The 11621-nt window shown below is 43.4% G+C and overlaps 1 protein-coding gene across 2 annotated transcripts in view; it reads left to right on the top strand.

The window, feature by feature from the left end:
• The first annotated feature begins 259 nt into the window (after positions 1-259).
• clstn3 (calsyntenin 3) overlaps positions 260-11621 on the top strand; it is a 29704-nt gene continuing 18342 nt past the window's right edge. For both annotated transcript variants that reach the window (XM_050047351.1, XM_050047350.1), the window contains exons 1-8: positions 260-596; positions 1431-1497; positions 4412-4534; positions 6345-6555; positions 6870-7078; positions 8181-8330; positions 10231-10416; positions 10505-10792. In XM_050047351.1, coding sequence (XP_049903308.1) covers positions 1431-1497; positions 4412-4534; positions 6345-6555; positions 6870-7078; positions 8181-8330; positions 10231-10416; positions 10505-10792 — 1234 coding nt within the window. In that variant the 5' untranslated portion in view covers positions 260-596. The remainder of the gene's footprint in view (positions 597-1430; positions 1498-4411; positions 4535-6344; positions 6556-6869; positions 7079-8180; positions 8331-10230; positions 10417-10504; positions 10793-11621) is intronic.

Genomic DNA, 11621 nt, shown 5'->3' with positions numbered 1-11621 from the left:
GTCATTTTGCAGGGAAGCTTGAGCAGTGGGAAATATGGGAATTGGTGTGTTTTTACAGAAGGGAAGGAGGGAAGGGTGCAAGTGTTGAAGCAGGCCCAGAGCTGAGAACAAACGTGATGAGATGAATTGCTGTGTTGAGGTCTGAGTCACTGTGAATGTGCGTTCAACAGCAAAAAACAGCCAGAGCAGCAGTCTGGTACAGAGCTGGTGGGGGCCGGAGAGATAGAGAGTGAGGGAGAAGGACGCAGTGTGGGCGGGTTAAGAAACGCCGAGAGGGAGGGGACGCAGCGTAATATTCCCACCGTTTTTTCTCCTCCGTATAGAGCCGAAAAAACAAGGGCATCCATCGGTCTCCTAATCTTCCTCACTCCTCATCACCGAGTCTAACGTCAGACCGAAACACACAGACACAAACACATACCCTGTGAATTCCTTAGCTGCTGTGTAAAGCCTCTGTGTGTCCTCTCCTCTACCTGGAGGTCTGTTTCCAGCCTGCTGCGGGGGGATCGCCGAGCCGAGCGGCAGGGGCGTGAGAGGCGGATGCTGCGAGCGTAGAGGCTGGGTACCAACCAGGAGCATCACCGCAACTCACCACGGTAATGTCAAATCTTGCTTCAAGCTAACCTTCATTTTCTGCGACATTTCCTCCGGTGTGAGCTCTCAACATGGCTCTAAGGCAGTCATGGAGCCCGGGCTGGTTAATGTGTGTCAATACCAGCCTGTAATGTAAATCGGCTGATTACTGTCGCATAGCATGTTCCTCTGGTCGTGGATGTATGTGTAGCCTGAACAACCTGTGAACACACGGTGGCTTTTTTGCTATATATTACCCCCTGTTTTAAAAACTGCAATCTACAATATATGTGCTGTCCTGTAGCCTACCAAGGACTGCAGCAATGGAAAAACGTAGAGGCTTGTTATGTCAATGAGAAGCATAAAACCCCCCAAGGTCTCATTTTTCAGTTGTGGCCACAAGACAGCAGCTGCATTTTTTTCTAAAAAACATCATAAACCACAATTAAAACATGGGAAGACACCCACACAGCCACATGCAAAACCACACATGCATAGCCTACATACAGTACACACTCACGGCCAGGTATGCGCCTGCTCCATAGGCTGTTCTAGGCTCTGCATCTGGAAGCCTGTCAGTCTGATTTTGGGGGAAAAGCAGAAGCAATTATTGGTTTGTTCACCCAGAGTGGATATGCAGATTGAGTTCATCACGTAGGGTCTCTCTCAGGCCTCCAAAGGTTACATACATGACACTTGAGTTGCATCTGATAGGCCTGATCTGCCTCTGTCGTGTTACTGTACCTGTCTCTTCCTGTGCTGATCAGTTGTTGATGCATGTACTGTATCCCCCCCCCCCCCCCCTCCTCCTTACCCCACCCTGTTACCCCCCCCCTACCTTTTCTTTCCTCCCTCAGATGGACAGAATGAATTTTCTCTCCTTCTTCCTCCTTTGCTTGACTTCGGTTGCCAATGGCAACAAAGGTCAGTTCCTCATCATATTGACTGTTAATTGTGAAGTGTTGGGATGATGGTTGACATCTCCATGGGAGCACCCAGACCTGTCAAGGTGCTCGGGGGTGCGGGGCCATGGCTGTTTTTGCCCTGAATTGCTCCTGACGACTCTTTGCTTTCCCCCCTGAGTGTATTAATTAGACATCAGTTCCCTCATGACAGAAACAGACTACATACGTGTGTGTTTTAACATTTTGTGTTGCGTGACCCACTGTGCATGTGCCTGTTTTTCACCAGTGCTGTGACTCTGAGAAGATGATAAATCTGTTTACTCCTCTGTAGCAGATTTATCATCCTGGGTAGTAACCATGACTCTGATTCAACATCATTGTTCCAATGATTATCGTGCTGGGGGAAGGCGAATGAAACAGACAGCGTGGAGGGAGAATGTCAGAGAAGGAGGTGGTAGAGGAGAGTGATGCAGGGGAGACGAGGAGATTGAAGGAGAGATGGGGTATCAGAGAAACATAGAAGAGAGAGAGGGCGAGGGGGGAGAAAGAGATAGACAAGGGGGAAATGTTGGAAGAGACAGAGGAGAAGGAGCTGTGACAGGAGAGGACATGGCCGAAAAGACGCAGGCTGATAAGGAGGGAGGAGGAGGAGGAGGAGGTGGTGGTGGTGGAGAGAGAGAGGTGGTACGTGAGATCAGGTGTCACGAGGGAAAAGGAAAAAGCGCAAGATACCGGAGCATTTGTGTGTGTACTCATATATATATGTACGTGTGTGAGGGAGACAGACAAGGAGGGGTGGGTGAGTGTTGTGGGGCGATAGAGTGACAGAGAGGGGAAGAGTGCCAGCAGAGACAGAGAGAGATGGAATGGGATGCCTTTCAATCTGTAATCCCGAATGTAATCCACAGGCCTGATGCTCAGATTAATGCTATATAGCAGAGCAGAGGAGGGAGGGGAGAGATCAACTGAGGGGACAGAGGGCGGGAGATAAATGACCAAAAAAGAGACATGGAAGAGGTGTGTAGAAACAGAGGAGGAGGAGGAGGAGTAGGAGGAGACGGTGTCAGGCTAGACCTTGAGAGGAGAGGATGAATATCTCTGATTAGGGCTGATCCTCAATACTTTAATGGTAGAGAAACATGAGAATCGAAAGCTTGGTCACATTTGTGCCCTTTACATATTCTGTGATCAGATATTTGCTTATTTAAATCATAATTTTGCCAATTTCTGTTTTATTCGTGTACAGCTGCTTCTGTCTGGATTTGTTTTGAAATTTGACAACATCTGAGCTTTTTTTGTGAAATAAAAAGGTTTTTTGGCTTTTTTTGGATCATTTACGCAAGTACAAGTCGCTACAGCTGCAGCTGACAATTATTCTAATTTTTGGTTAAGCTGCTGATTATTGTCTCGATGATTTGGTCTGTTAAGTCAGGAAATAGTTAAAAAATACACGTTATACTTTCCTAGAGGCCAGTTAATGCCTTTTAATTGCTTATTTTGTACTACCAAATGAACAAAAACTCAGAATCATTCTCCTATTGTCGCATAAGACAAAGTAAAGCAGCAAATCCTCTCATCTGAGAAGTTGGTTATTTTTACTTAAACGATTAGTAATTTACCAAAATAGTCGATGATTATTTTCCTGTGGGCTGGTTAATTACGTCGAATCATTTCAGCTCTAAAAGTAGCAATACCTCAATGAAAAAATATCCAGTTCCAGATAAAAGTCCTGCATATGAAACTGTACTTAATTTTTTTCCCCCAAAGAGCAACTTAACACCCTGTTTTAGCTCAAACTAACACTCATTATACAGGAGAATAGCTTTTGTCAGAGTGGTGTATTAAATTTTCGGATTAGTATTACTGATGTGTTGCTGTCTACGCAGCATTTTAATACTGTAGCTGGTTGAGCTAATTTTAACTAGTGGAAATACGTGCCATATAAATGTCAGTAAAAGTGCAATATGAAATGTAGTGGAGTAGAAATTTCTAGTAGCATCAGTTGGACATACCCCAGTAAAGTACCTTTCACATTGTAGAATTTGTGCTTGAGTATTTGAACTTACTCCACCACTGAGAAAAACACATTTATATTCTGCAGTGAGGTTTTTAAAAAAAAATCCTATTGGCTCCATAATCGAACAATTTCAAGCAGTACGCAGCCCTGTCTTTGAAGAGAAAGAAGTTTGATCAGATTCAGAACCAGCAGCATTTTCCTCTTCTCACATACGATTCGGCGCAATTAGTTCCAGTCAGATTTTCTGGAAAATTCACTGTGAAGACAACAAAGCAATTGCTAAACACAAGTTTTATGCCTCTGTCTGATTTTCAAACTCTATCCTCTGCGTTAAAGAGATTGAGGACAACAGAGGGTAGGCACTCTGAGGCTTTTGTTTTTGCTCTTTGCTGGGGTGTAAAATCGTCATCCTTCTGGCTCATTAACTTGCCCTTTGATCACTCAGCGCAGAACATTCAGCACAAGGATGAATAATTAATTCGCAATTAAAGGTTAAATTCACAGTAAACCTCAGGCATTAGATTTGGACTTGGCTGTTTTTTCAGCGTGTTATTGTGCGCCGCCTGTGGCAGGCCAGTTTGGCTGATTGATATGAGCAATATAGCTCTCTGTGTGTGATAAGGTGAGATCTGGCTGGCTTTAATTATACTGCCAACCAGGAAGGTGTGCAGAGAGGCGCTTCATGTGAACAAGAGGAGGAGGTCTTTATGGAGAGCGAGGAAGAAAGAGGGGAAGTCCGTGAGGGTGTGAATGTGATTAAACAGTGTCCTTGTGGTCACATATACATTGTGTGTTTTTCCACTCATGCTCACCATGTCCTCGCCCCATAATGGAGTGTTAAAAATAGACACGTTGGTTCTTTCTAATTGCTCCATTTAACCCAAAGCCTCTTCGGTCTCTTCTCTGTGCCGTTCAGCCAATAAGCACAAGCCATGGATCGAGACAGAGTACCAGGGGATTGTCATGGAGAACGACAACACCGTGCTGCTCAACCCCCCTCTCTTTGCCCTGGACAAAGATGCTCCACTACACTACGCTGGTAACACCAACTGCATGGGAGAATATAGCATGAGAGGGCTGGCACAGAAAAATGCCCAAAAATTATTTGAACTTTTTCCATGAATTCGCCTGAACATCCACAGAACTGGCTGCTGCGAAAAATAGGTCAAATCAAGTGCTCGCACTGCCAAATTGAAATTCACATCGCCAGGCCAAATTGAAAATTATCTCACCAGGCCTTGCTTTGGCTTTAATAGTAAACACGACGCTGATTTTTTTAGCGAGAGAAGTTTGGAGCTATCACACAGCTTCCATTTCCAGCCATATTTCCCAGTAGACTAGTCTAAATATTAAAGGCAATGTATTCAGTCACAGAGTCCACTATTTTTAGACCATCATAGTGTAATTCAACCCTTCATTGCAGGAGCAGCAGCGCTCCTGCCTCTGCAGCCCGATGAAATAAGGTTATCATGTTTGCAGTCCTGGAAATAACCGTGTTCAGTCAAATTATAACAGGTCGGCTAGAATTACTCCAGCGCTCCCTGAAATTTATTGGGCTCGTGTCAAGAAGGAAGAGGAAATTAGCTGTTTGAGCAAGAAACCCTCCCTACCTTCAACTTATGTCAGCCGGGGAAGATCAGCTCGTATATTAATATGGTTTTATTCTGGGTCTCAGCTGCAATCTATTTTATTCTGTCCTTATAATGATTGTATGAGATAAAGTGCCACTTAAAGGAATCCTCCAGATATCTGTCTGCTCTCTTAATATTTTCTGGAAAGGTCTGGATGATATGACTTAAAATCGACTGAATATTAGGATAAACTGTCACATTTTATACATCATTTTTTCACTTCTCATGGAAGCTCCCTTCTGACTTGTTTGTCCATGTCAATACAGCACAACCACTTAGATTGTGGACATTTGGACTGGACTGAGGGTTTATTGATTGATTGAAATTCTAGTTATATGTCACAGAAAATGCCTCCAATACTGCCTAAAATGCAGGATCGGGTATAGGCGAGTACAAGTCTATGTACCAATCTGATGCCACATGATGTATTGATAAACTTTAAAGTAGTCTCACACCTGGATAAAATGACGTATGGGATCAGGACTCAGTGTCGACTAATATGCAAGTACAGGAATCAAAATTAGTATCGGGAAGGAAGAATGGTATCGAGACATCTCTTGTTAATAGCACTTTTCAAATCAGGATTACAAACTGCATCTTAGAAAAGGAAACAGAAAGAAAACATTAAGATAACGTAAATGATTGGGATGATAAGAAGAAGAAGACACTTGGCACAGAAAGAATACTTGATAAAGAGTTTTTAGTGGAGATTTAACAGAATCTCCGAGGTAGCAAGATGAATTTTAAAAGGGAGGCTGTTCCAAAGGTTGGGGGAAATACATGATCTTTAGTTTTGTGTCCAGACTGCAGAGTTTTTGCAGCAGGATCTACAGTTGTGTGCAGGTATGGGAGGCCACACAAATGTAAGCTGGAGCCAGACCTGGAGTGCTTTAAAAGTAATGAGTAAAAACTATTCTAAAATCAAGCCAATGCACAGAAGGTTAATTTGGGGTTTGATAATCTCTCTTATTTGTTAAAACTGCAGCATTCTGCAGCCTTCGTATCTCAAGCAGGTACAAGTGTGTGTCACAGTAATCAAAGGAAAATGAAAACATTAATGACTTTTTCCAAATGAGAGAGTGATGAAAGGTAATCTGAAGTTATTATAATGCATATCTTTGACAATTTATTTTTTAAAACTTGATTCATAGTGTCTGTAATTTGTTTTTATTGCTCTGTTCTGATATGATGAGTGTTCTTCCTGCGTCCCTCTCTCAGGCGAAATCTGTGGCTTCCGGGTTCATAACGGCCCCTCAGGTTCAGGCTCAGTCCAGTTCGAGGCGGTGGTTCTGGACCGCTCCACTGGCGAGGGCCTGGTTCGGTCCAAGGAGCCGCTTGACTGTGAGAGTCAGCGGGAGCACAGCTTCACCATCCAGGCCTATGACTGCGGAGAGGGACCTGATGGAGTCAACAGCAAGAAATCCCACAAGTAAGTCAGTCCACTCTCTCATCCTCCCAAAAACATAGGGTGTCAGGAGGACCTTAAAAAGTCCTGAAATGTCCTTGATTTAATTATACCTTAGAAGTCATTAAGTAGTCTTAGATTTGAAATTGTGAGGTCTTAATTGCCACAAACAGACACCCTGTTTCAAACAGACAATACTGAATATTTAAACAGTAATTACAGTCACTATTTGAGGACTGATCTGTCACTTCTGCTTGCTGTTGTTACAATAATCCATCTCTCTCTCTCTCTCTCTCTCTCTCTCCTTGTGTTTTGCTTCCCACTCCTCCCTCCCTCAGGGCCACCGTGCATGTTCGTGTAAACGACGTCAACGAGTTCTCCCCCGTGTTTGTTGAGCGTCGCTACGAGGCTTCAGTCCCAGAAGGACGTCTGTTTGACCGAATCGTGCGCGTGGAGGCTCTGGATGCCGACTGCTCCCCGCAGTACAGCCAGATCTGCTTCTATGACATCATCACTCCTAATGTGCCCTTCGCTATCGACAACGATGGTGAGATATGTTTTATCTTGTCGCAGTAAATCAGTGGATGTCGGACTCATGGACCTATTAATATTTGTCTGTCTGCTACAGAAATACAATATCCCCACCAGTCACCACATTATTATCCTCATATTCTGTCTGCGCTATCTGCTCTGTGTGGCATTGGTTGCAAGAAGAATTGCTAAATTCAATATTCAACTCCTAAACTCCGGATGCCCTCAATACATGAAACACACACACAGCAGACGCTGCTGGAGTATTGATGTCTGCATAGCGACAGAGTGTTAAGAATTGCAGGTACTTAATTCCTCGCACAGGTAGAAGCCAAAAGATGTTAAAATAGACTTTGTGTGGGCGGACTATTGTTCTGTCTCTGCAAAAACGTGTCTGCAGCTGTTCAGTTCAATATAACATCCTTTTTGTTCCTGGCTGCTTGTAGATTCCCTAAATTCTTTGTCGTAATTGTATCCATTGACTGGTCGGTGGGAGATCAATTGTAATGTGACACAGCAGCAGAAGAGGACCCTGTTTTAGTATGACTCTGCAGAATCTTCCTGGACTTGGAGGATTTTGCAGAGCAATGAGCAGCTCCTTTCTTTTTTCGATCAGACTGGTACAGAGACCTTTTGTTCCAACCTTGTTCGCACGCTCTGGGCTTGTCATTGTCTATTTTCTTTTTTTCCTCACTTTGTCTTCTCTGTTGCTACCGCTATCTCTTTCATCCCTCTGTCTCTCCTCTCACCATGTCACACCATCTTCTGTCTTACCTATTGTCTGTCAGCTGGCATGCTGAGCGCTGTCAGCCCATCGCAGTTGCTCGCTGTTGCCTTTATCTGTAAAAACAGGAAAACCCTTCATATTTCATTCTATTCTGTGCAATTTGTCTTCCTCTGTTTTCACTTTCTATTCCTGGACGTAGTGCACGGAGCAGGATAGTGGCTCTGTTTTTGTGTACGTGTAGCGAAAGAGGCTTTATCAATGAGCGTTCATTTGGCTTTCAATCACGCAAGCTTGTTGTTGATGACTAAGCCTGCTATTTCTGTTTCCCTTTTATTCTCGTGTTTCATTATTTCTTGTCCCGTCTTTCTTTGTCTCTGTCTCCGTCTCCTAGGTAACATTAAGAACACAGAGCCATTGGACTCGAAGCGCGAGCGTGTTCACACCTTCTGGGTGACTGCCTTCGACTGTGGAAAGAACCGCGCTCAGGCTGATGCCCAGGTTGTCGTCACAGTCAAGCCGTCCTGCAAACCCGGCTGGATCGGTAATCAATGTTACACATCTCTCTCTTTCTGTCCCGATTGTCATGCTTGGATAACTGCTGCGTGACTACAGAGATGTGTTTCAGTCAATTAATCAGTCAAATCTATCACTTTTAGTTAGAATGTGCGTGGGCTTGAATGAATCACCTGTCAAGTGCTGAGTTTTAAAGATGTAATGCTTAAGCTGAAAGTAATATCAAGGGAAGGCAATTAATTTAACTGTGATAATATATATTTATAGAATCATACATACTACTACTACATTTCCTCTGGATTTTCTGACCTCTTCCTTTAAGCACAGTATGTCTGTCTTGCCTGACATTTATTCAGCTTTATGTACATTGAAAATATGTATATCATAATGAGAGAATGTAGGGGAGACCGGGGGGACAAGAGCATCAGAAAAACACAGATTTTTTAAATGTGAAACTACTTAATTCAGTGTTTTTAACGGTTTAAATCACCGGGTCCGTTTGTTTTGAAGAGAAAGAAACCTCTGATGATTCGGCTCCTGGCTAAAAACCTCCTGAATGTCTTGATCTTAATTTATCAAAGAAAAAAGGTGAGCACATATTAGCAAGTGCTGGGCTAGCAGCCGTCTTCAACATACCAAACAACATCGGAGAAACACAGATTTGTAACGTTAAACTGCTTTATTCAGTGTTTTTACCAGTTTAATCACATGGTCTGTTTGTTATGGAGATAATGCAGCTCCCAGTAAGAACCTGAACAATGAACACTGAAGGAATTCCAGCCTGGAAAAGTTTCAGCTGGTTGTAATGTGCCATCCTTGCAGCTAGATGCCACTAAATTCCCCAAAAACTTACACACTGGACCTTTAAATTATTAGGAACAAAATATGTATTTTGATGTTGCCAAGTCAGACACTATTGTCATGGTGTCAGGGTCAATTGTAACACCTCTTCCTCACTGGACATGATGCGGACAAGTGAACATCACATAGTTTCACTTCTGATGATTTTGATGAAAGATACCCTAATCTGCTCTGTGCATCAGGGAACAGGAGAAGGGACATGTCGCTTGCTTAAAAAACGCTTGCATTGACTCTGGCAACAGCAAGCCGTGCCTTAGGCTCGATCAGGGCTCAATAGGCTCACTGAATGTTCATTCATTAATTCAAACCTTTATTTAAAACTCAGGAAAACAATTGAGGGAGACGCTCATTTGCAATGATGCCGAGCATGAACAAAGACATTAAAAAAACAAAAAACAATTAGCAAACAAATAACCATCATTCATATCAATTAAAACAGAAATGAAATCATACAAAACAACAAACAACAATAGCAATAAACGATCGCTTGAAGTAGAACGTAGAATGCTGCTGTCTCTCGTAGTGCATCTGGACAGAATGTGCTCGCTTGCTGTATGCTAGGAAGAGCTGTAACACAGCGTTAAAATTACAGCCAAATTTACGACCCATGCCACAATCAACCTTGCTGGCTAGAAACAACAAAGCTAACATTTGACAGAGATCAAATGTTAGACAACAGAATGGTCATCAAAACTAGACTGATGTATATTAATAGACATTAAATGTTACGACAGTGTGAGGAAAATATTGTAGATGAAAAGATCACTTTCATACCAAAAAAAATGAGTCAGTGACACCAGTTTGTCCTGAGAGGGATCATCACAGATGATGTGCCCAGTTTAGTAGTTCTGTCTCAGTTCTGATTGGTGCAGTTTGAGATGTTACAATTGCCCCCATCTCCAGGTAAATAATACGACAGACTATGAAATTAATTGAAGAACCTTACTGCCATAACAGGACCATTACAGGACTCTGCCTTTTCATAAGTGTGGGCCCTATTTTTCCCCACTTTTTAAATCCAAATGTTGAGGGTCTTGTTGTGATTGCACTTTTTTTTACTTTTTTAGGATGGACCAAGCGTGTAGAGTACACACCAGGGTCAGGCAGCATCCCACTGTTCCCCAGCCTGCACCTGGAGACCTGCGAGGAAACTGTGTGGAACATCCAGGCCACCGTAGAGCTCCAGACCGGCCACATCGGGAAGGGCTGTGACAGAGACAGCTACTCTGACAGATCTGTGCGACGGCTGTGTGGTGAGTTCTAGTTTACTCCTCAAAATGTAAATATTAAGACGGTGGGATGATGTTTTATTAATATCCCCTCTCACTTTTTCCTCATCAGGTGCTGTCAGGGGCGAAGTTGACCTCCTCCCGCCTCCATCTCCTGCTGCCAACTGGACCTCAGCTCTGCCCACTCTCCCCTCCTCTGATTCATCTTTGGTCTTCTCCTTTAATGGATCGAACCACGTCGCCGTGGTGCCAGATTCGGTTGTCACAGCATTGTCCGGCGACCACTTCACTTTGCAGCTGTGGATGCGAAGGGGCGGTGCCAACATCCAGCCTGCGACCACTCAGACCAGAGGAAGTCGCAAGGAGGAGGAGACAATTGTGTGCAGCACTGTCAAGAATGGTGTGTGAAGCTTTGTTTATACTCAAAGAGACACTGTGGTGTGAGCATTTGTAGATGGCGCGCAAGCTGCTAACATGCACAGAGGCATTTACGCTCAGTGCGTTGTTTGTTGTAATATGCTCTGAAATGCCAGGGGGCGCCACTCTTTCCACTACGTTTTTCCGCATGTCACAAAATCCCCTTCTTTCCCTAATGTGCTGGCCATTTCTCTCCATGAATTTAAGACCATTTAACTGAAATATAGCGTACAATTAAACTGATGTTGATTTTTTTTTTAGGTGGCAAAAATACGTTTTGTTGCTGCCCCCCTGCCCACAGCAGTTCATTGCTTAGTTTCCATGGTGGCACTCCTGCCTGATTCTCCAAAAGGGGACATGCTGACTGCCATCTATTGTATGTAATACACTAACTATGGATAAGTACCTCATACAGCCCCACTTGAAAAAATCCAAACTATCCCTTTAAACCCCCTGAAGGTTACACACTCAAATCCCCAGAGAAAGCAAAGGCTGAAAGAAACAAAAAAAATACGTAAAGCTGTTTATAGCCTCAACAACTACTATCAAGGTGCTCTTGAGAGAGACACTTAACCCTCAGCTGCTCTCCACTTGAGCAGCCAAGTGGAGAGCAGCAGTGGAACAGTAAACCGCTGTAATTGGGCCAGGCAGAATATTGTGTGCATCATGTGAATATTTTTTAAACTTTATGACTTTGTAGGGGCAGCGCTAAAAAAGCAGCACGTTCAGCAAGCCTCCCCTCGGGTAGAAACAGTAATAAAATTCACAAGTGAGAAAGATAAAACAGAGATTAAAATCTATATTAAACTCAT

The sequence above is a fragment of the Epinephelus moara genome, chromosome 6, assembly GCF_006386435.1.
Source record: "Epinephelus moara isolate mb chromosome 6, YSFRI_EMoa_1.0, whole genome shotgun sequence".
Classification (NCBI taxonomy): Eukaryota; Metazoa; Chordata; class Actinopteri; order Perciformes; family Serranidae; genus Epinephelus; species Epinephelus moara.
Note: the sequence above shows the minus strand (reverse complement) of the source record. Positions and strands in the feature narration are given on the sequence as shown.